The 26728-nt window shown below is 33.5% G+C and overlaps 1 protein-coding gene and 1 pseudogene across 2 annotated transcripts; both read right to left on the minus strand.

Annotated features, from left to right (window-relative positions):
- Positions 1-27: 27 nt before the first annotated feature.
- On the minus strand, positions 28-21329 carry LOC138316405 (arylsulfatase B-like; annotated as a pseudogene).
- LOC138316871 (heat shock 70 kDa protein 12A-like) lies at positions 20551-26382 on the minus strand. Of its 2 annotated transcripts, XM_069258521.1 has the most exons (5): positions 26170-26382; positions 25092-25275; positions 23308-23535; positions 21837-21998; positions 20551-21023 (listed from the first exon to the last, which is right to left on the minus strand). In XM_069258521.1, exons 2-4 carry the CDS (start codon positions 25101-25103, stop codon positions 21912-21914), a joined length of 327 nt encoding a protein of 108 aa, XP_069114622.1. In that variant the 5' UTR covers positions 25104-25275; positions 26170-26382; the 3' UTR covers positions 20551-21023; positions 21837-21911. The 2 variants fall into 2 exon arrangements, with proteins under 2 accessions (XP_069114622.1, XP_069114621.1); XM_069258520.1 differs by lacking the exons at positions 25092-25275; positions 26170-26382 and adding an exon at positions 24506-24599.
- Positions 26383-26728: the final 346 nt, after the last annotated feature.

Raw genomic sequence — 26728 nt, forward strand, 5'->3', positions numbered from 1 at the left:
ATAAGAAATGGAACAGATGACTGACGTTCAGTAAAAAAAATGTTTGTAGCTACCAGGAGGTGATGATCCACCGCCGACTGATACCAATGTAGGTAGCCAATCAACAGCGTGCATTAACCTGCTCACCAATCAGAAAAAGTAGACAATGAAGCGTGACTATACCGACAAGCTGTCTTACCGAAGTAAATGTGTCAGTTAAGACAGGTATCGTATAGTCTTTGTGTCGGAACTGACTGACGAAAACGTAGTCACAAATAACAATTGATGTAGGACATATTGTTTTCAGAACCAATACGTAATATATATTGCAAATCGTTGAATACAATTATAGACCGACTAACTCGGCAGAATAACGATCAATCAGAGAAATTGATATCGTATGGTAGGGTTAAACAACCACCAATCAAATACAAAAGCAATTATCTGTAGCTAAACGGTAAAAGTTAAATACCAAGGAAAGACAATGGAACAAACAATAAGTTTTTGTGACATATTCAAATAACATATCAATTAAAATATATCAATTTATTTGGCACTGACCTACCCGTTGAAACGTTTTCCAGTTTCTTTCAATCCTGGACCTCGCACAAAACCTACTGCTCGAGTACCCCCTTCGTATACTGTAAATTTGGCTCCTCGTAATGGATAGTTGTTCCCATAATAAACAGGCCATCCCCCATTCTGTAGATTATGTTGAAATATAGGAAAATGTTTTATAAAACACGTTTCAAAAAAAGTATTATGAAAAGGATTCCATTATGTTACATTATATAGGCCATGTCTTTTGTTTAACATGCTTAGTATGGTTATCTCAAATGTTCATCGTTTTCAACACTATAAATTATAGTATTTTTTGAAACGCCATACCAACTGTTATATGATGTCGTGTATTGATGATTAATACAAATAGTACACGAGGTCGAAACGGCCTTAACGGTAATATTCACAATAATATGAACAAAAAACCCTTATATTGTTAAATGCTTTTTACTTCTTTAAATAATGACATACAAATAAGCAATGCTTAAACTGTATCAGTATTGTTTATATCTAACAATAATGTTATTGTGGTGCATTGTAGAACTGCTTGAAACTGTGTTTTCAAGAAGGCGGTAATTTGGCACAACCATGATTTCAGCACTTGGGCATGACCTGTGATGACAGGAAAAGTGCAGGAACGTTTTCAACAAAATACAACTAGTTTTAATGTGAAAGATTACACACAGAGCACGGCGACGCGCGCACGGCTCATATAAATGAACATGTATAGCGAACGACGACGGATGGCTAATATTATAAGACTCTTTCATATGTGGATATGAAGGATAGGGATATTCTACCCGAGGGTCACAAAATGTAGTAAAACCCGAGGCTTGCCGCTTATATGAGGTTTTGCAACATTTTGTGATCCCGAGGGTAGAATATCCCTATCCTTCATATCCACTTATGAAAGAGTAATTTTTCTTTCATACCACGACGTTTTACTGCAATTTTACAACTATAATATCCCGCCATTTTGAAATAAATTCGAAGAAATCCACGACTGGAAGTCAATTTCCATACATGAAAAATTACGTGATATTTTCAACACAAATTCCGTTGCTTGTAATCTTTTATAGTAAAACCAGTCAATTTTGTGAAAAAAATGTTAAAATTTTACCGAGGAAATAGAGATTTTGTTGACGCCGTGACGTCACGAGGCTTTATTGCATGGGTAGCCATGCAATACAGCCTTTGGCGACATGAGTGTATTGCCCTAGGACCAGCCAGTATTACTCGTGTAGGTATGAAAGAAATATGTAGCAGGATTAATATTGGGTAAACTCAGTCGGTAGAGCGCTCGGCTAGTGTTCGGAGGGTCCGGGATTCAAATCCCGCTGTGCCCGCTACATTTTATCCTCTTCTGTTACATATATACACATGTATCATTCCTTCGGGTCAATAGAATATATGAAAAATATGATAAAATAAATTATTGATAATTTGGTATTGTAAAATTATAAAATCAAATAATAAAAACGATTAAAAATAAATAATGTATTGAAATGTATTATCATGTAAGTGCAAAAAAAGTGACAGCTTTTAAATGGTGTTCCATTGTTTTTGACCTACAATGTTACATATGCTTATCAAAAATGACATTCAAACATATTTTTGTAAACTTATTCTATGAGTTCGAACATATTTACATTTAGTTAAATTTACATTTTTGATAACACAACGACAAACATAGATTACCTAATAATATTGAATCCCCTGAACTCAAGCGACCAGTGTGTTCCCCATATTTGCTGTTTAGTTCAAATACTTGTTCTCCACTTTTATGATATCGATGTTTATTAATAACACGTTATGTGTCTATCAAACTTGAATATTGGAGAAGTTATCAATAAATGACATTTAACAACAAATGTTGTCTCCATTATTATTCCTTTCAGTACAGCAAACATAGCTTTGGTCACTTTGCTCTATGTTACGAAATAGAAATGACAGAGACTAAATAAAATGAAAAAAAAAAAAAAAAAAATTATTTACATGTGCTCTTAAATCTAAATACTAAAGTACTTGGAAACAACAAGATAAAAGATTATGTTGAGCGATATTACATTACAATATAGCTAGTATATACGTACGTCAGCTGTAAAAACAAACAAGGTGTCATCTTTCATCCCCTTTTGCGCTAATGTTTCCGTTAGGTTTCCCACTGCGTCATCCATTGCACTCACCATTCCTGTAAGCAAATTTACATTGATTCGGTTAAATGACTGCAATAGGCACTGATATGAATTACACACGACTTAATATTTCAGTTTGTAAATTGCCAGGATTTTCTTTACTGGAAATGAAAAGTATCGCTACGAAAACAGAGACCGTGGTCTCGTATAGTATCCTTGGTACTAATATGTTCAATAAGCAACGACAAACCGACAGACGTACTCTTTTTTTCATTCCTTAATTGAACATTTGTGTGGATACCCGTTTAACATACCGTTAAAAATAAAGTTTATTTGTGGAATATTCAAAGATCGAAGCGTGTTTGTGGAGCTGTAATCTTAACCAGAAATTTCAAAAGTGTACTCATCTTTATATATATTCATTATTGTGTGGTTTATTTTTTCGTGTTTTTTGTTGCTTCAATGCAAATGTTAGATTTAATTCCAGTTATTGTTAAAACAAATTTATATTTAAGCATAATATTGCATATATATTTATTTTCGTAATGTAGTGTGCAGACTAAATAGGTATAGGATATTTATGATTATTCATCGGTATCAAACATGTGCTTCGTGCTAGGATAAGTCTGAACATATGTACATGTATATACAGGTAAGTGTTAAACATCAACAGGTATTATTTTTTATTATACCATATCTTCGAACATTTGGCCTGCAGTAACTATTCATTGGTTTGCATGATTCCCAAGAAACACAACTGAAAATTTACGCCTTCCCTCGTTATGTATTTCCGGGTACATGTCTTCATATTTCTTTGGAACCTGTGTGTTTATTTGTGTAATAAAAAGAATACATATATTGTATTTGTTATATCATAAACAACACGAGATTTACAAAATACAAATTAATATCGGTGGTGTTAACATTGAAACACTTGTATGTACATGTATAATAAGACAGGAAAAAAAAAGAATTTCAAATGGTACTAGCATGCTAAATTAGGCATGTTCCGTAACTAATGAAAATTAAAAAAAAAATCACAAAAGTGTGCTGAGGCTATTAATTAAGAGCTTGTAAATGGAAGTGTTGACTTTGCAATATTTCGGACGCATTCAGTTTGCAAAGTAGACTGCAGTGTTACGTGTTCATTTTCATTTTATATATTTAAAAAAATAAACAAATAGATACATAATTATATTTAAAAAGAATAAACAAACAAAAGAAAAACGCACAAAAAACAATACTAAAACAAACTGGCCGTTTTAATTGTTTTTTATGAATATATATTACATTATTACATGTACGTCATTATTACACATGTATTAACGATTAATGTACACTCTATTCTCTTCTGAGAGAACATTCACCACCATTGCGATACGGGCTAGATTAGACCTACCTGTATATATATAAAGCGCGTCATTTCAAATATCTGTCCAATAAATGCAGTGTACACACCAGTAAAAGACAACAAATAAAAAAAAAACATTCCTTAAATATGAGGATTAGTAATTTATTTCAGTTTTTCAGAAGAGAACAGCGCTAGAATTGAAATATCATACTGGATTTACAACTACTTACTAGAGAATATGTACCATTAAACTCTGTAGCGAGGCGTTCATTCAGCCGTAAATCATATCCACCTTCTGTAAAATAAAAGCAAACATGGTATATAAAAAGTTAGTTATCGCTGTAAGACGTCGAAGTCGGTGTTTGATCTAGGTATATTGATACTCTGTGCACAGTGTGATGCAGAAAAATAATATTAGCATAGCGTTTTAATCAATATGATTTCTGTTATAACATAAATGTATTTAGCTATGATCAAGTTCTGTATCAAATTATTCAAATCCAAGGGAGGTAATGATGTAAGAAAGGTAACTCGTACCATGCAAAGTCAAAGTTAAATAATTTGGTTTCACATGCGCAAGCAGATTTTTTTTACAGAACAAAATATCAGTGAAAGTTAAGAAAGTTGCAGCGATAAAATTTATTTGACGAAATAAATAATTAATCATACATCAGACATCAGGATCATAAAATAGACTTAGTAGTCTTAACAACATCAAAGAATCATCAAAGATTTTTATCATTTATGACTTTCTAAGTCAAAACTTAAGCCGAAGATTCTCTCATGATCCTGTCCTCAAAGTTTTGTTTTTATTTTAAACGAATTATTACAATCGAGTTTAGTTTGGGAGCCAAAATTGCTATAAGGTGTAGACGTCAATATTTGGATTTGGTGTGAACGAAATTAAATATTTTCAAGTTCTCAATATAATTTCTTTCAATATGTTAATGCGAAAATGCCTACTAAATTAACATTATCATCAGAAGATCTGCCTTTCCAATTTTTATTTGTTTTAAGTACATAATACTTGTTGAGCGCTTTGCATTGCATAACAAGAGTAATAATGTACACTTATTTCGAGATTTTCAGTCAATCGACTTGTTTACGGCGATTTGATTTTGCGATACCCTAAAGATTCTACCTTACTTGTGTAAAAACAATTCTGCTATTATTTATTTTCGGAATTTCCTCTCGTCTCTTTAATACGTGAAAAGAAATCCCACGCGAAAATAAGTTGGTGTACAGTACTATTTTAATCTTGATTTATTTTGACTACTTACTCCAATTATGAGTATAATAGTCCTCCTGTGCGTTATAGTATCCAAAAACGAGTCAAATCCGCGAAACGTAGGTGTGCATTCCCATTTACAGAATTCTAAATGCCACCTGAAATGTAATAAAAAAAAACAGCACGTATAGTATAGATAATTTTAACTTTTCTTTCGGGTTATTAACTAAGAAAGACGCTTTATCTTTCGACCTACCCGGTCTTTTCGCATCGTCAGGATAGTGTCATGAGTGCATTTCTATAACGGTCGCAAGAGTAGACTTTCTGCAACTATATGCTTCAACTTCAACTATATTATTGCCCGTTCTATGTTCTATCTTGGACCCAACAACTGTTAAAAACGCAGTCTAAATGTTTTCTACTATATATGTAACATGAATGGGGCTTTATGATCGGATATGAACAGCCATGTTCTAGTTTCTCTACGCATGGTAATTATAACTCTCAAGTTCAAGTCAGTTCCCAGCGAATAAAGGTCTTGGTAACACAGCACCTATACTAAGACACCCATCACATAAGACCTATGACTGAGTCACCTTTTTACCGCACAGGCACAAGTGGTAAGTTCAATGAAAATGGATGTTGTCAAACATTAAAATACGAGATTTGAAAAAAAATTATAAAAAAAATCGGGATATGTAATATAAAACAGAGACTCTGTTTAATTATAGCAAACATCCCGATTCTGTGATATTTTCTCAAATCCCGTATTTCTGAAAAAAAAATCACATAACTGTGATATGTAATCATCAGTCTAATCATCAAATACGAAAAATGCATGAAAATATCCATTTTAATTTAACGCGCCCCTTTGCGCACAGGGTGCTTTGGCAAACCTCATTTCTATTACTCGGTTACCCCGTACTCGTCGGTATTCACTGTTACAGAAACTATTCACTGTCACGTAAACTATTCACTGCACATCTGATTAGAAACTTTCCTGTGATAGAATCGCGAAAGTTTGACTAATGTTGCGAGAGAGCTCGAACGCAAATTTAGACGTTTTGTTAAAATGTATAGAAAGGACTAGTATAGGCCTAACAAGTTGTATAGTTCATTTGTTGATAACCATCACTCGTCGGTATTCACTGTTACAGAAACTATTCACTGTCACGTAAACTATTCACTGCACATCTGATTAGAAACTTTCCTGTGATAGAATCGCGAAAGTTTGACTAATGTTGCGAGAGAGCTCGAACGCAAATTTAGACGTTTTGTTAAAATGTATAGAAAGGACTAGTATAGGCCTAACAAGTTGTATAATTCATTTGTTGATAACCATTTTTTTATTTCTATATAAATGAAGGTGTTTATGATAGGTTTATTGACAATAATATATTTTGAAATACATGTAAGAAATATTTGTATAAACCGTATATATGAATGCATGCTCTGATTTTCCGCCACTCTCATTGGCTGATAGCATATCGACTCGATGTCTATTTTAGAAAGCATATTGATTCGCTGTTTCTATTTTTAGAAACACCGGGTCAATATCCCCTATTTTAACGTCACACCCGGGTCGATATTCCTATTGTGACGTCATTCCCAAGTCAATAGTGCGATTATGACGTCACACTATCCGACGTCGAGTTTCTTCGGGAAGATATAGTTGAGCCATTCTCCACGCATTTCTATTTGAAATAATTATCATATCTAATAAAAAAGTTAAGGACCTTTGTTTCGGTTCATATGGTATTATACTGCCCTTGTAGAATTTCAAATAATGACCTCGGGCTGCGCCCTCGGTCATTATTTATTCTACTCGGGCAATATTATAAGACTCTTTCATATGTGGATATGAAGGATAGGGATATTCTACCCGATGGTCACAAAATGTAGTAAAACCCGAGGCTTGCCGAGGGGTTTTGCAACATTTTTGATCCCGAGGGTAGAATATCCCTATCCTTCATATACACTTATGAAAGAGTATTTTTTCTTTCATACCTCGACGTTTTATTGCAATTTTACAACTATAATATCCCGCCATTTTGAACTTTTTTTATAGTAAAACCAGTCAAGTTTGTGCATAAAGTAACATTTTTATATAACATAACATTTCCGGATGAAAAATAATAGTCCACTTATTATGGTTAGGATGGTGATATATGATTAAACAAATACAATTGTTACTGAAACTGCAAACATATTTGCCGATCATGTGAGTTGCATAGCCAAGATCCCTCAGGTACTGTGGCAGGAACTGCATGTCAAGAGGAGAACATACGGCTTGTTCGGGCATGCCATGATAACGCGATGCTACCAATACAATTATAACTGTGATATTGGAAATAAATAATATCAGCATATGCAAACAAAATCAGGTTTCGTCACTTGTTTCAACTTTCTGTCCGCAGTTAGTACCCCGTTATTTTATTTATCTTACAACTGTTACACCTACACCTACTATCAAACTGCACGATTAAGTAAGTACTGGAATTTTAATCAATAGATATCAATCGGCCAATAGAAGTTGATTCTAAGATAATGCAATGACGTCGTTTGTGAACTAACATGCATCGAATATCTTCTATTGATTCTAACGTCATACGGTCACGCCAAAACATTCACCGGAACGGCGGCATACATGTATGTGCGATCTTGGAAACCCCTGCATGAAGTTTAATAATCGGAACTGTAATGCCATGCCGGTTTTATAGTCGCAAAAAAAATCCTCTCATTAATGTCATGTAATGGATAAATCTTTTCCGTACGAAAAACCGTTTCTTTCCACCTGAGTAAATAACCGACAATCTGCATTTGATTTAACGTCACATGCGAATTTCCGTATGAAATATAATACATGATTTTGTATTAAACAATAATGATTTATTCCACAACTTGACTTCCCCGTCATCTTGGCTCTTTTAAGTCCCATACAAAAATCAACCATACGTATTCCCCACTTAAAGAGACCAACGTACATGCATAAAATTCTGTTTTTGTTAATCGTGTTGAATAAATCTGCTCCTATATAATTCAAGTTTCTACGGTGACCTTTTTCTCTTGGAAATCATTACACCAGTCAGAGGTAACGTTATTACGTCACGTACACCAGTCAGAGGTAACATTATTACGTCACGTACAACAATCAGATATAACGTTACAACGTCACGTACACCAATCAGATATAACGTTATATTTACACTTGCTAGGCTTGATCACTATACTCTAATACTGGCCGATTTTGTTTACCATAACTGCATGGTAACATTGAACTTTGAACTTGCGTATGAAAATGTTCTGTGCAACGTAAAAGGACTACAGTACTTTTTTTTAAAAAAAGAAACACATGGCTTTTACATTTTGACGCAACATTACGTGTATATTGTTGTTTTTTCGTAGAATTTTGGAAAAAATCTAAACAATATATACATGTTTTAATATTTATATATGAATTCAAACAATTTTTAAATTAACAATAGTATAAAGAAACGGAAAAATATCCCGACCGGGCCGACGTGCTTTCATTTTTGTTAAAAACGATGGGTGTCAAATGTAAACATTACCTATGTGCCTATGTTCGTCCTACGATCGAGTCTTGGGGGTGGACGGGCGTGAGACCCTCTGATAGAGCTGAGGTCAGTTATAAACATATCCTCTTGTCTTTGTTCTTTGAGAAATTTAATCATGTGTATTATAAAAACATGCACCGCTAGTAATCCACGTGTTGACAGTTACGCGTCACCACAAATACATACAAGTGAAGTTGTTCCATAGATGGCGATGGATCTAAGCGTAGATTATATAATCACATGGCTCCGAAGGATGTAATATCGTCAAGTCAGACGACAATCTCAAACAAATTTAGCTACTTGAACACTGGTGTTTTTGGACAACTTCGGAAAACTCCAGTGTGTAAGCGTGCGTCAGCGTCGCCTCGCTGCACAATAACGGTCACCGAGTTCACACATGTGGGCCGTGAGCAAATACTTTATGTTATTACGCTATATATGAACTTTAAGCAAAATTGAATACCTATTTAAAGTTCTGACCTGATTAAATAAGATTATCTCTGAAATTTACTTTGTTTGTCATGTTTATTTTACACTAAAATATTGAACTTTTTTGTCGTCGCGGATGAATAATTCTACCTTACGTGAAGCGTAATTATACGCTGTTCAATTGAGTAAGCTCCTCCCACTTTTGAACGACTTTTATTGAATAATTACGTCACTTTCAAATGACAATTTCATTGCACAAAATATTAATAAAAAGTCGTGCGAGTGTAAATATAGGGATTGGATTTCGTTTTTGTGTTAACCATGCTTGTATGGAGCAATTCCTCTAAGAATACATTCTATGGGGCGCGTTAGCGCCCCATATTGAATATATTCTTAGAGGAATTGCTCCATACAAGCATGGTTAACATAAAAACGAAATCCAATCCCTATATATAACGTCACGTACACCAGTCAGAGGTAACATTATTACGTCACGTACACCAATCAGATATAACGTTACAACGTCACGTACACCAATCAGAGGTAACGTTACAACGTCACGTTTAACGTATTAAATGTGATTCAGGTCAATGGAAATGATTTTCACATTGCAGATAAAATCATAAGAAATTAAACATACCTGGAGGCCAGCATGGAAAGGATAATATCCGGTCATAAAAGAGTGGCGGGAACTGTAAATTGTATATAAAACAAGGTAAACAAATGACAGTAGCTGTGTCCCTTACTATGACGTGACATCTAATATTACAACTATATTGATACAATCTATCCAAGGAAATACGTACGTAGTGCATTGTTAATGAAGTTTGGAAACGTTTCAGTGGTTTTAAATATTATGGGAAATTCTGTTAATCCTGCCTTTCGAGACAGAAATTTCAAACCGAACATCCTTTATTCTCAACGTTCAGCTTCTTTTATTTTATTGAATATTATGTTTTAAAAGGGACAACAACATCGGAATAATACAATATACTTGTAATTAAAAGTAGCAGACTCCAAACATCGGTATTTTTGCTTTAATGAAGGGACGAAGATGTGATGTCACAATAACCATATGTCAATTAATCTAGACAGTAAGATGAATTCACTTACGGACTACATAGCGGTTGAACGTAAGATTAGTTCAGAATGAGGCCTTCCTCTGCCATTTTATTCAGATTTGGAGTCTTCATATTCGGATTGGTTGAATCCAAAGTCATTCCATCCTTTAAAACAGTACCGGAAATATTATGAAATACGTTTTTATTTTCATTCATTTTAACTAAGGCTTAAACAATTCCACAAAATTGGGATATTTGTATCTAGCGTTTTCATAAAAAAAAAATGTTATTTTTTGACATATGTCGAAATTTCCATAACAAAGGGCTCGTACAGGAATGCCGAATATGTTGCAAGTTCGGTTAAAGATGCATTTAGTCAAACTCACATCCGGTACCGAAACATATGTTCAGAATGTTTTTAATCAATATCGATTGTGACCGAAAATATGTTATCAAATGTGCTCCTTGGTGTCAATTATTTAATTATCTTCAAGCATTCTGCAGTCTTTCTAATCTGCAAGTAGAGAACTTAAAACAAACATAAACTAAACTGGCAGAATCGTGTTCATATTCTACTTACCCATATCGTCCGCTACAATGAAGACAATATGGGGTGGTTTGGCATTCACTGTAAGAACGATGACTGTGGTGAACAGGCATAGCAATATCAGCCTAAAACCCCATCATGGAAGTCGCTATATACAAATATGTAGGTAAGTTTCTGAGGCAGTATAATTTGATCGGTGGTGAGTAACCCGCCGATAAAATTTGATAAATGATAAACGAGACCCATATTCTGATCGCAAGTCCTGCTTCTGTTTACATATTTACAGGTATATTATACGTACGGTTATATCCCCGATGTTTAGGGGTTTTCTTATTATCTTATCATGCTTTATGGAACAATGTTATTTCAGTTTGCTTATTGATGGGAACTTGCTTGCGCAAGACTCTGATACCCTAGTGAGCTTCTAATTGTATTTCAAGATAAATTATCAAAAACAATTAATTGCATCCCAAAAGAATTCCATGGGACTATGTTCTATATGGAATGAAGTACTGATTGTGCCTGCACCAAAAGCAAAACAAATATTTTATATTGTTTTTTTTTGTGTTATTTAGATACATGTATATATATATATATATATATATATATGATAAATTTAAAGAAAAATCCTTACGGACGAAATCTATAAGAAATAAAAAAAAAACAATAACGACTGACTAGTGAGCGCTTTCGCGCCGCCCCATTCAATGAATGAATTGAATGGGGCGAAAGCGCTCAATAGTCAGTCGTTATTGTTTTTATTTCTTATATATATATATATACATATATTATTAAAACCAATTATTGTTCAAATGAAGAGTATATAATCACCTATGCTTTGTCGTCGGTGGAGCATCTTTAAATCGTGTTTGATACTGTATACAAATGATATTCTTTTCACAATGGAAGCAATGAAGAGAATGATGATAACAATAAGTTATGCATCATAATACATATGCATGCAGTAATATCATTATTTTACTTACTATTACTTATTTTATTATCGTATAACTAATTTTGACAGGGTGAGCATTTTGCAATTCTTAACGTGCACAATCTTTCTCTTTATTATTATGACTTTAAAGTGAATAGTCGGGCAAAGAAAACCAGTCTAAATGCGTTTCATTGGCCTTCCAAAAGTTCTCACATATTAATACAACGGTCAAGTTCTGCTTAGTTTTCCCAGTTCTGACCCATTAAAGTAAAAGAAAAGTTGAAAGCATTGAAAGCGAGGCTGTGTGGAAATGTAACCACGGACATAGTGAGCCGGGAGGACGTTTTAGAATTCCCATACTTTAGATTAATTTCTTCGTACGCAGACAGATTTTGACGAGATAATTTTTATTTTTCCCATTCATAAGAAATTATACTGGATACATTCACACCATTTTTACCGACTTTAGCTATCCTTGCCCGACTGTTCACTTTAAACAATAAGTTATTTGAACAGCAATAATTAAAAACAATAATCATGGAATTGAATTCCATAAGCTGTCTCGAAAAGTGCATATTCTGTGGATTAAATCATCTCGACCAAAATGACATTCGGTAAAATCCCTAAATTACATGTACATGTGTCAACCCATCTTGTCATACTGCATACGCATTATTTCAACTTTCATTTAATTAGAAATGAAACTTCTCCAATTTCATCAATTATCACTGATTTATTTATCCCCAATAACTTCTATCATTAGATTTTTATTTTTATTATTCCGAGTTTCTATTTCCGTTGCCATAAACAATTATACAAACGTACAAGGTATATATACATGAAGCATCACCTGTAAACAGGGATTTAAGAAAACATCTGTTTCGTTCGTTTGATATGTTTAAAATATCATATTTATTGAGAACCCACAGCTTTTCACAACTAAAAATATCGTATAAAGATATATATAAGTTTTTTTAAAAGTACAACCATCCCATTATTGTCGTGATATATGCACTAAACCTGTATCTATTAGCGTATCTATTAGCGCCCAGTCGACCTTCAATCGTCAGCCTATAAGGTTATAGATTGATCTGTGATCAACAGTCCACAGTTCCATGATCTAAGCTAAGAACAAATATCTAAAATATCGGATTGTCGCTTTTCATTCACAATTATCAATTTTTGCTAATAAGTTTATTTCTCTTATAATGGTTAGGCTACCAGATTGTACCTACATGTATGTGCTATACGTGGGTTGTTTGCACAGAGTGTGAATACCTGGATATGGGTACCTGAGCACTGTTATTTGCACTCAAGTTTGTGGCGTTGTGTAATTGTTTTTTCGCCCCAACTTCAGGTAATGTGATTAAAAATTTTAGAAATATATTTAATGGTATACTATTACATACTATGAAAACCAAATTATTATTTTGTATTGGCATTTAGTCAAATAATTTGCTCTTATCGACAAACAAAATATAACGTAGTTGAGTTTATTTCTAAGTTTATAACCTGTTGCTGGGTTGGGGTTACGGCTCCCAGATGAATCCAGATGATATGTTGGTTACTGACAAATAGACACACTCACATCTTCTAGGTCATGATTCTTTATATCCTTGTATATATGTTACAAGTGTTACAATGCGTATAATTCCATGAAAGCGTAAATAATGCATAAAAGGTTAGAGTCTGTAACAAGAATAAAACAAGTCCTCATTAAGTAACAAGTTCACATTTCAGTAATACATAATAACATAACATTCATATTAATCATACACATACTTACAAGATCCCTGTGTAGCCTTACAGTATTTTCAACATCATGATTCAACAATATATATAAATAATATTAGAGTTAATCTATTTATAAACTCCAGAACAACTATTATAAATTCGACTTTACACGAATAGATATAGCTTCTGCTATCTATAATAAATACAAGGGGAGACAATCTGTTCCCTCTATAATCTAAAGTCAGGAGAGACAATTTGTCTCCTCTATACCATATAATATCTGGGGGAGACAATTCGCCCCTTTACAACTATACAATAAATTACTCTCGTCTAAGGGGAGATAATCTACCCACTTAGACACTACAACATATAACACTATCAATGCGTTACTTACATCATATTCTAATACAAATACAAAGATATACACATTATATAAATACACACCTGGCTATGGCCGACTCAATTAGGATTCGATCTTTGTTACATTTTGATCTTTCGACCCAGGGTCCTATACATGAATAAAATACATAATACACAAAAAGGTCTAAACTAACAAAATAACTCCATATAAAAACACTGATTTTCCATCTCTATGACGGTTATACTAGAGATCAATATATAAATATCACTTTATATCAAATTGTCTATATAAATAAACAATTACTCTTAAATTCAAATACATACTTAAGCTTTTACACTTTCAAGTCAGTTCAACTATTTCAAAAATAGTTTAATACATTCTGATAATTTTACCAAAATAAAGCAAATAAATATGAATTATTTACTTTATGAACATTGCACAGGATATACAATATTAGTAAGAAATAGAAAAAAGAAGACTTACAGAAGTAGAAGAATTTCCTCCTAGACAAATCCAAATTTCACAAAATATCTGAGAAACCGAAACACAACTACTCTCATTTAACTCTCTCTGTGAACTGCCCACAGACAAAGGAAAGTTCTCCAAAGATAGAATTTTGGAGGGAAAATTTGACCAATAAAAACATACATTATTATATCTATAAACCAATAAAATCAATAAAAACAATCAGCTGACCAGCCAGGTAAGTCACCTGACTGGTACCTACCCACACATATAATCAAAGAATGTGCTCATCCATCCATGCACTCTCTCATTCCAGGTAATATACAGGTATACAGGTAAACAAGACAGTGACATATAGACAGTACTGGGACAACACATACATGTAGTGTAGGGGTGCAGCTTAATTTATAACTATACATAATTACACTAATACTAATTACATAAACTAATAAGTTACTTAATTAATCACATAATTAATTACCCTGCCACATGCCGACCAAAACAGAGCAGAGAGAATCTGTGTATGTAGTGTTGTTTTCAACTAGCTAAAGATGAAGTTATAAAAGGTAATTAGCTGGCGTTTGTGGGATACACTCAATGTATTCATGCTTTCCATTTGCGGATTAGTACTAGGTGTATTGATGAAATTATCCGCTCTATCTCAAGTGGAAGGCACTGTACCAACAGAGAACTGTGCATGCACCTGTACAAGTGATTCTTTTTCATACGACATATAGTATGTATATGTGATGAAATTACATATATTAAGTGGATAGTCGAGACGAGTATGAAATACCGTTTTAATAACACAGATGTCAACAACTTCTATCATAGAAGAATCGTTTTTCGCGCTCCTAAGAATTCGGGCTTTTAACAACAAAGAAATAAAAGAAAGTCATACTAATTATAATACAAATACGTTTATCCAATGCTGATGGACTTGTTAAAGTATTTTTACTTGGTAACCTCTATAGCTCCTTGTCATATATTCATAAACGATATATCAAAAATACCGTCCAGTTGCCAAGGTCATCAGTTTTCGCGCACCTCACAAAACAACATTTCTACAGTTATTCACAAATAACGATATTATTATATTTTGTCGTTATTATTGATGAACATTAGATTAATTCAGATCCAAATTAGATAGAAATATAACCGGGGATGCGGGAAATGTAATGATATATTTTTTACCGTTTTTAATATTTGTTTTTAAAATAAAATGGTAAAGATTAAAAAAAAAGTTTAAATGTAGGATATGCTTTTATTTTGATGTATGACACTCCTTGGCTTGGATAAAAGAAAAAAATAGGTGATCTTGCAAAATTTGAATTTTGAATTACTTCAATGAAATTTACAAATAACAGAAATAATCCTATTTTACATACATGTATGTATGAAATAAGAAACATGGTACTTTGTATGTCCATAGATATTATAATAATCTATCTAATCGTTAAACAGTATATCTTCATTCATATACAGTTAATCTTCATTCAGAGGTCGGACATTTGTGATGAAAGAGACATCTATACTGTTAGTATTTTATATCTAATCGCGTCCACTTAATACTTAGGTGATAACAAGCGTTCCTGACGATGATATTTCTGCAGTTACAAAGTTGCCGGTAACGTCTTGTAGATTCTTTAGGGCTGAAAACCACTCCATTCAAGTAACATTACAAAATTTATCGCCAGATATGTAGAGGATATTCCTTGTTTCTTGATGAATACCAGTTTATATTTCATGGAGTGAGGTGGAAATTTTAATATTTTTTCACGAGTGCGAAGCACCAGTGAAAAATATCAAAATTTCCACCTCACTCCATGAAATATAACTGGTATTTATTAAGAAACAAGGAATATTTTATTTATTACATTTGTTTTCTCGCTTCATTTACAGACGACCATCATTACTAAGTCCGCCAAACAGGTTATCCCGCTATTGTATTTAATAGAGTTAGTTGCCCTTGCGATTATTACGTTGTATTTTTGTGAGCATTACGTCTTATTTATACACAAAAATATGACGTCATTTTCGTGCACAAACTAATGGCGTAACAATCAAAATGATATTTTCACTGTCAATGCTGCATTTCGATTGGTCAAAAGCGAGTGAAAACATAAAAAGTGATATTTTCACTCCAATGAAAAATATCGATATTTTTGTCTTTAAGTCATACCAAAACTATCAAAAATATTAATTATCACTTGTAATTCTTTTGATATCAAAGCAAAATGATCAATGACTTTCCAAACAAACCTAAATTTCAATATGGATTTCCAAATTCATACTATCTATGAATGATTACCTGTCAGAAATCATTTTTACTTTTGAAATTTGCAGGAGGACAAATCTTTTATACACAGGGGCCATTTCGAAGGTCTTTTTTTCCCATTTAGTTGTTTTTTTCTTGCAGTGCTTGTTATTGTGCTATTCTCGATTTGTTCAAAACAAAAGACATATGCAATTGTTGTATTAGATGATTTTAAATCGAATCATTAAAAAGTGTTATGCGCCATGATTTTCACACACGGAAATTGGAAAAAGTATTTTATATATTATTCAGCACCAAAAGTTTTGAGATGAATATAGGTTTTAATTTCATAAATCCGTAAGTACACAGTATTCAGAGAGAAACTCCGAAGCTAAGCAATGGTCTAAAAAGTTCAGGCTTATTATAATGTGACATCTTTGACACCTTTTTACCTTTTTCATCTTATTATACTAACAACTTCACAAGCGGATATTTTTCGTAACCTCTCTATGACTACTAAAACATATAGGCCATGGGCTAGGAGGGTCCCACATGCACCCCCCCCCAAACCTCCGAACCAATATTTTTCTTAACCCTTATGACCCACTGATCACAAATCAAAATGTTAACATTGCATAAGTTGGGATGAACTTCCGGTTATGACGTCATCAAGATGGCCGCCATCTCAAATTTCACTAAAAAATGAAAAATAGTCATAACATTGACATTTTTCAACCGAAGTAGACAAATGAGGTATCAAAATGACCACAATAGAACACTAAAAACATATCAGGACCAAATAACCAAATATATGTAGTGATTTTTACGCAGGAAGTGAAAAAATAGGATTTTAAGCTCAAAAATGGTAATTTTTTAGTAAATTTTTCATATTTTGCTTGACGCAACAAAAACGTTTTCCAACCGCAAACTATTATTTCTAATTAGTTTTTTGTCCACTTATAAATCAGTTTAAACAAAAACAAGAAAAAAAACAATGTTAACATTGTATAAGTTCCGGTTATGACGTCATCAAGATGGCCGCCATCACGAATTTCACTAAAAAATGAAAAATATTCATACCATTGACATTTTTCAACTGAAGTAGACAAATGAGGTATCAAAATGACCACAATAGAACAACAAGTACATATCAGGACCAAAACATCCAATATATGTAGCAATTTGTACGTAGGAAATGAAAAAAATAAGATTTTAAACTCAAAAATGGTAATTTTTCAGCAAATTTTTCATATTTGTCTTCATGCAGCAAAAATGTTTCCCAACAACAAATCATTATTCGTAATCAGTTATTTGATCTCTTATCAATCAATAAATCAATGAAAACACCAACAAAAATTAAAATATATAGAAATGCAAAAGATAATTATTGTTATACCCTCATTAGGTTTACAAAACATCACCAGGTGCGTATAATGGGCATATGCTATTTTTCGAACTCGAAACCGCTGACGCTGACCATCGTCTCAAAAATAATTATTACAGCACAACACCTACTGATAGAGTAACAAATGTAACCTAAGCCTGTGTTTCTGTTTATATCATTTTCCAGAACGTTTGTGTCTTTGAAAATGAGAACATTCATTGTTTATTTCCTATGCATAGCATAGGCAAAATGTTAGATGGTTACTACAGTGTCACATATTTCTTTCACTGGTTCTTAATGATAACCATTATCATTGTACGTGCTTTCTCGCCTCACTGCTCCATCCACTGAAGAGACTCGGCATGTCTGGTAGCTGGTAGTCCAAATTATCAGAATAATCGAGATATCAGTATCAAATTCGTCGAAAGCCATAGCGTTGTCTTCAATGTCGATGAGCTGATGTGACAGTACATTACCAGTGTTGTTCTAGCCTGTCATCTTTCATAACCCATCCTTGGCCAGAGTTCATATCAGGAACAATAGGTTCAGAGATGTGGGATCTCCCTCAGATTCTAACATATCGTATATACTGTTCCAGACTTCTTCGGCATAATGGAAACTACACCAGATCCACATTATTCGAATGGTGGAATTGGTTCTCCTTAGCACATAGCTCCATAATTTGTATGAAGTACCATTCATTAATCTAGTGGACCCTCGTGCGCCCATAAATGGCACAGGTGATATCATCGAGGTCATTAATGAGGCCATTAATGTTAAATGTTTTTCATTGGTCTGACTTTTCCCACTCCCTTGAAGGTGCTGGTTGTGTCACATCTGGTGTATGCGTAAAGAGACCATTGAAGACTCTCCAGAAATAAAATTTTCTACAGTGCTTTTCAGACTTGGCAAATAGTGGAACTTCACTGCAGACCTCATTTATGACCTCAAAGAATCCACCTGTGCCATCTATGGTCACTGAAGGTTCACAAGAATGAGAAATTGTGCTTCATACGAAATAGGGAGAACCAGCTCAAACCTTCGCAGAATGTGGATCTGATAGTCTGGAACATCATATACGATATTTGAATCACTAGGTTGGAAACAGGAAGAGCTCCTACATCCCTGACACTGATGTTTCTTATGTTAACTCTGGCCATGGACGGTTGACAAGCTACAACCACGATGGCAACCCGGTAATGTAATGTCACATCAGCTCATCAGCTCATCGCTATCGAAGACAAAGAACTAGTGAAAGAAATATGTGACACTGTTAAGTAACCATCTGACATTTCCTGACGTTATACACAGGAAATAACACTGGATGTGCTCATTCTAAAAGGCACAAAACGTTTCGGAAAGTGTCATGGTATTTACGGTATGACAGAATTACCTCAGTTTTAATTTGATACCATATAGCTATTAGTTGGCATTTTGCTGTAATAATTCAGTTTGAGACGCTACTAGTGTACAACATTTCGAACATGAAAGTGAATTATTTTGAAGTCCCACTTAGATATTCAGCCAACCTAAAATTCTTTGTTAAGATTTAAATTTTCAATAGCCACTATTATATTCAGGAAATTCTAAGACACCAGGAAACTGTAGTCTCGACGGTTTGGGAAAAATACACTATCATATGACCTGTATACGCAAACGGTGATGCTTTGTAAACCAAATGATAGTATAACAATAATTCTCTTTTGCATTTCTATATATTTTGTTGTTGTTTTTACTGATTGACAAGAGATCAAATAACTGATTACGATCAATAATAATTGTTGGGAAACATTTTTGCTGCATGAAGACAAATATGAAAAATTTGCTGAAAAATTACCATTTTTGAGCTTAAAATCTTATTTTTTCATTTCCTACGTACAAATCGCTACATATATTGGATGTTTTGGTCCTGATATGTATTTGTTGTTCTATTGTGGTCATTTTGATACCTCATTTGTCTACTTCAGTTGAAAAATGTCAATGTTATGAATATTTTTCATTTTTTTAGTGAAATTCGTGATGGCGGCCATCTTGATGACGTCATAACCGGAACTTATACAATGTTAACATTGTTTTTTTTCTTGTTTTTGTTTAAACTGATTTATAAGTGGACACAAAACTAATTAGAAATAATAGTTTGCGGTTGGAAAACGTTTTTGTTGCGTCAAGCAAAATATGAAAAATTTACTAAAAAATTACCATTTTTGAGCTTAAAATCCTATTTTTTCACTTCCTGCGTAAAAATCACTACATATATTTGGTTATTTGGTCCTGATATGTTTTTAAGTGTTCTATTGTGGTCATTTTGATAACTCATTTGTCTACTTCGGTTGAAAAATGGCAATGTTATGACTATTTTTCATTTTTTAGTGAAATTTGAGATGGCGGCCATCTTGATGACGTCATAACCGGAAGTTCATCCCAACTTATGCAATGTTAACATTTTGATTTGTGATCAGTGGGTCATAAGGGTTAAGAAAAATATTGGTTCGGAGGTTTGGGGGGGGGGGGGGGTGCATGTGGGACCCTCCTAGCCCATGGCCTATAAGGTCCGACTCAGAAAACCCACCAACCATCAAGATGGTTGACACAGAACGTAACGACCTTTTCATGAACATTCGCTCAACATGTTCAATTATGTCATTAATTGGGCTTTCGAAGAAGCCAATAACCACACTTTTGTCAACCTTTAGTTTTTTATTCATAACTTCGACAGTTGATGAATATTTTGCATTTATATTCTTACATGCTTTGGTAAATATCGCTCCTACTTTGAGAGATATCTTGTCATCTTTTCCGAGGTCTCTTTTCTGCTTTTCAAATTCTGATTCGAGTTCAAGTTTTTCGCTTTTGTTGTTCTCTAAGAAGTCTTCCCATGCCTCTGTTCCTATAAGATCCTCCAAAAAGCAGAAATATTCTTCATCCACAACTGTGCCGCCCCATGGCCCCCCTGTGGGTGGATATATCTCCTTCAGTGTACCGTCATTCAACACTTGATGACAAGTAATGTCCACTGTACCTCCTAAGAAACAAAATTTATTTGTCAGTATGACAGACAATTTCATAGAATCATCATGATTTATTATCAAACTGTATATTGAATAGAAAACCGAGCTGGGCACATTTGTACTGAATCATGTAAACGTGGCGTTTTGAAATTAAATTTGGATGACTCGAGCTAGGGAATTAAGTTTTGTAGTTGATTCTATGCTAACTTATTCCTTATTGATATCATACTTCCAATCTTTCCCCGCTGTGTCAACTCACACAGAGCAGAGCCTATGAGGGGTTGGTTCTCAGATCTTTTTATCTGGATAAAGCAAATCATAGTCTATGAAAAAAAAAACCCCCCAAAAAAACACCGTTTGGCCTTACTAAGAGCTCAGTACAAAATATGACATGTAACTCATTGACAGTGTCTCATATAATGTCACCAGATGAGGTATGTCAGGTTTGTATAGCGTCATTGTTAAAGCTAGAATGTCGTTGAATGAGATGAAAACTTCGGGTAAAACTTCCAAGGTTTAATATTCAATATTAAAACTACACTCTGTCAAATAATAGCCACGTATTTGATTTATAATACATGTTTAATGTTGTTCAAATCAGGCAAAAATATGATTTTCATTCCGTTTTCAACTGTCGGTAAAAAGTTTGACCTCTCATGCGACGCAAGCGATTGTTAATGGTACGGTAACTTTAAGCTGATTATCTTCATCTTAGTAAAGACATTTGCGATATCTTATAGCTGCAAATGACTTGCAATGTTTAGGCAATGGTGCACTGGAAAAAGACATAATTATTCAAACATACAAATACATCTATAGAACAGTACCTCCAATATCAATAAGAAGAAATTTTTCGCCCGGTGAGAACGCCGATAACTCTTTCGAGCCCTCTTTTCCCCGATTTAGTTTTTCACCGTTATTTCTTTGCAATAGACAGCAGCGGCTTCCGGCTCTAATGCCAAATCTAGCTGATTGTCTTTTATGCCAGCCTGAATAAAGACAAAAATTGTGTTTCTTAAATTTCGCCTATGTCTTCAAAGTTTCAGAATTTTTGATACAAGTTACAAATAAATGAAATTTAATTTCCATTTCTGTACAATTGTAACAACTGGTTCTCTACTCCTCGCATTATTTCACGAATATGCGTACATATTATATACATTTCGTATGATTTTCCTCTCAAAAAAAATGTTATAGGAAATGGAATATTTCCTATATGAATAACATGTGCCTTTGTTTGTAACAGCGACATAATCTTTAATACGTTTTGAGATCCCAGTGTACCTGTATTTTCTTTCCCAATATCATTACTTATAAATAATATGAAATAATAAAAATGTTATACTGTTTTTACATGTTAAGTAGCATAAAGTATAGTTCCCTTTTTATAATTTTTTCAAGTTGAGATTTCTGTTTGATAGATGACTGAGTTTTGCCGTTATCTGATTGGCTTAATCCGCTTGGACAGAATGCAATGTTAACCTTAAACCGATGAACACCTGTTCAAAGGTTGATATTGCAAATCCGGTCACATGGCTATAAATAGACACCTGTCTTCTCTAAATTTTTGACCAATCAAAATAAAGCATTGCCGATCATCGGACTTTTGCCAAATCAAACATGGCAGACAACAGTGTGGTAGGATTAGAAAAGATATTTTTCGAATATTGTAATGTGAAAAAGCATAGCAGAAGTACTATAGGTACCTACTGAGGATACGTGGATGAAGATTTTCTTGACGACTTTTTGTTTAGTCATTGGGATGTCCGTGCTTTAAAAGCATTCCAAATTTGTATCATTTTACATAACAAAACAATTATTGACTTTTTGTAGGTTAATACGAGAAATTGTTAAACCGTTGGAATGTGATGTTTTATTTGGCCTTCGGCATCGGTGAATATTACCTCTAAATAAACCTACAAAAAGTCAATATTTGTACAATAGTTCAGCGACACCGATTTTATTTTATAGTTTAGGTCTTAACTAAGAGATCATTGAACATCTTAAGGGCACTGTCTAAAATCAAATGTGACGTTCATTTTAAGATATTTGGAATGTTTACGGAGTAGAAACATCAGCTGTTGTGGTGGTTTCTATGGAACTCATTTGAAGTATCATTGCAAATACAGTTTAAATAGTTCATAGATCTAGACTTAGAAAGTTTGGAAATTTTCATTCGAGAATCAAGCTGGAAGCTCTAATCCATAAAACTATGCGATATTTTTGTATGTGATACTATATGGTCTTAATTGGTATTCAGAAGAAAACAAAGCTGTTTTATTAAAGAAACTTGCGTACCTTTTTTGCGGCTTCGCGCATGAACTGTTTTGCAGCATCGGACCAGATAGCTGGAACAGTTAATATCCAATGAACATCATCAGGTTTTATGCCGACGAAGGCATCTTTCAGAGTCGTAAGGAAATGGTCTTTGAGGAAAAGAATTGCAGCACTGAATACATCCATGGCAGACATCCTACGCCCTTGCTCGTCTTTAAGCTTAAGATTACGACATAATCGACCTCCTTTCTGTAACATATAATTATGTTTATATGCATATCATATATCGATCATAGCATCAACCGAGAAAGCAACAGATGTATGGAAGATATCCAATAAAAGAGTAACATTATTATGATAAAATAGTGACCAATGTTCTTGAATAGACACGGTATTCTATGTAACTATTATAAGTGCCTCGCAGAAAACTAACGCATTATGGGATGATTGTCTGAAAAGCTTTGACATTTATATAAACCATAGATGCCATAGGAAGATAGTTTAATGCTTATATTGACATTATCAACTCTTTTTAGGGTTTCTGAATTATCATTGTTTAAGCTAGACCATGGAAACCGTTTATCAACGACGATTTAATCCACAAGATTAGTTGATCAGTTGACATCACCATGTCAACATTAGTGACGTCATAAAGGTCACGTTTTGGGTGTCGGTTATACCTTCATATCCTTCAATTTGCCTTGGTTAGTTTTATATAGTAGGAATTACAAGTAAATGCAAATATAATCTTTTATCCCCCTTTTGCGTAAGACAGGACAATTTAAACCCGAGTGTAATGAGTCTAAATTAAGTTATCAAACACGAGGCTTTGCCGAGAGCTATCTCATGTAGCTTGTTATTGGAAAATAATGACACCGGTATAATTAGAATACACTGTCCCGACTAACCCTATTAATATTATATGGGAGAAGGAAGTAATTCTAACCGTGTGGGCAAAACAAAATTGTCAAATTTTCGAGGCGATCTGCCCCTTTATCAAGACATACAAAACGAACACGATTACATAATAGGATACGAACAGTAATGCGGGACAAAACAGACACAATATTAAACTATATAACACAATGGAGCGCAATTAACCCTAATGAATATCGTACTAACACGTAGTTAATCAGTTTACTACACAAAGCATCACATAACATAGAGGAGGCATTGGAGTTCCCTAACACTGAAATAGGGAAAGGAGCAGTGTACATACCTCGGTATTCATTTCACGATAAAGACTCATCTTGAACCTTCTGAAAAATCTCCAACCTTGTTCTATCCCTTCATCCACTAAATCATTGTATTCAGTTTCAACTGTGAATCCAAATGATTTAAAAGTTCCTTCGCTGTCAAACAAGATCGATGATGGAACTGAAATTTTTTTTATAAAAATTAATGATGTGCACTGAGTCTATTTTTAGTGTAATGATAAGCAGCACACAAGCACTGAGATTGTTGGCATGACCAGTTTCAAAACAAATGACACAAATTACAAATTACAATTACAGAAGTCATTGATTATTTGTGGATTAGAACATTAACGCTTTTAATATGTTGTTTTATTTTAAAACAAACATCAAGGTACTTCTTATATATGAATTGAAATCATTGCTGCACAATATAAGAGGTTTGAAATTAACAGATGAAATAAAGGGAAGGCATACGAATATTTAATGTTACATATGTATATATCTTTGTATTTTAATCGCGACACTCGAAATGACATTCATACCCTAATTTTGTTCTTTCCTGAAACCTGACTCCAAGCCTAAGAATCGCCTTAACAGATAAATATATACCTTTGTACGCATTTAATCCTGCACTATTCTGCCATTTTTGACATGTGCGTATCTCCAATGGATTTTTCTCGAACTCATTTTTGAAAGAGTAGGCATAACCGGAATACGTTGTACCAAAATCTATTGCTGCCACGACTAGTCGATCACCACAGCGGCGACGAGCCATCCTCTTCAAACGTTTTTTCTGTAGGAAGTCATGTAAAAAAGGTTCGTATCGAAACATCTTCCTATGGCGTGGTTAACAAGATATAACGCTTAGTATATTATCCATTTCTACGTTTTCTGTCCTGATATATGTCATAAAGAATCACATAGCTGTGTATCCCATCTGGATGTTTCAAAGTTTCAATGCCCACATTAAAAAGTTATTAAAAATAAGAAATAAACAAAGCGTTATCATTAATATCATATATTATGATTATATTATGATGATAGGTGAAGTATAGGTAAAATCTCAGATCTGAGATGGATATATATCTTTAATTAATTTTGGTATAACAAATATATTAAAATTCAAGATGCAAATTTACGAATATGTCTACCATATAAACATAAACAAGTTGGTATATTCTGTATCGTTATTTCCCTTTTTAATTAGCACGGTTTTATGTCAATGGTGCACCAACCTGATAGTTTAGACTTGATTATAGACTATAATACATATGGCAGTATTTATATCAACATACAATTTGATCGATTCCTAAGTTAACATCAAGTTAGCATATGCAACCATATTTTATCCCATTTGTTTGAGCATAATTATATTCTAAATCCACGCATGCACCTTAGCAACAAAACAATAAACAATAGAACGATCTACTTTCGTTTTGTATGTATATAACGTGTCCACCACTCTGTCTTTTGATTGTCGTATTGATAAAAAATATATTGAATTTACACTATTTGTTTATTCGATTTGTAATTCAATGCAAATCTACAGCAAAACAATAGTGGAAGCAAATTACAATCTCAAAAAATACAAATAGACACAACAAATGATATATTTGGCAAAGAGTCAACACAAAAAAACGTATTATCTCGTATTGTAAAATATAATATTGTGTGCCACTTTTCTTACGGTATTGATAAAGTACTAAATGTTCTCCGGTGATGTAGTATACATTGAACCCATTGTTTAGAGGTTGTTCTTAAATCAGTTGTTTCTCGAGTGGTCTCTTATAAACGTCCTTGTTTTGTTAAACCATCCTTGTTTCGTTTTGACCAGGTGAACATTTCACGGTTATCTCCCGTTATTGACATGTTTATGCCTGTTCGTCGCTGATGGCGCCATTACTGGACTTAGACTACAGCAGAATTATTTTCATTAATCTAAAGAAAATATCGATGCAACCCTTGTATAATTATTTTCTACTAAATCTTTATATCAATACAATACATGAATACACAGCTTTACCTTAGAAAAATTAATCACGCTTCACATTAAAATAACATAGTACACCGTAAACGGACAGCGTGGTGTTCGATACATTTATATATGGCTTGTAGGATGGTTTATTCTTTGTTTTTGGAAGTCATAGTAACAGAGACTTAAGTGAATAGCTAGGTTGCTGACATTATACTAATAACTCACCATTGAGTACAGTGTTGTATTGACCTTAGAAGTTTTATTTGGTTAT

Source organism: Argopecten irradians, chromosome 2, assembly GCF_041381155.1.
Source record: "Argopecten irradians isolate NY chromosome 2, Ai_NY, whole genome shotgun sequence".
NCBI classification, from domain to species: Eukaryota; Metazoa; Mollusca; class Bivalvia; order Pectinida; family Pectinidae; genus Argopecten; species Argopecten irradians.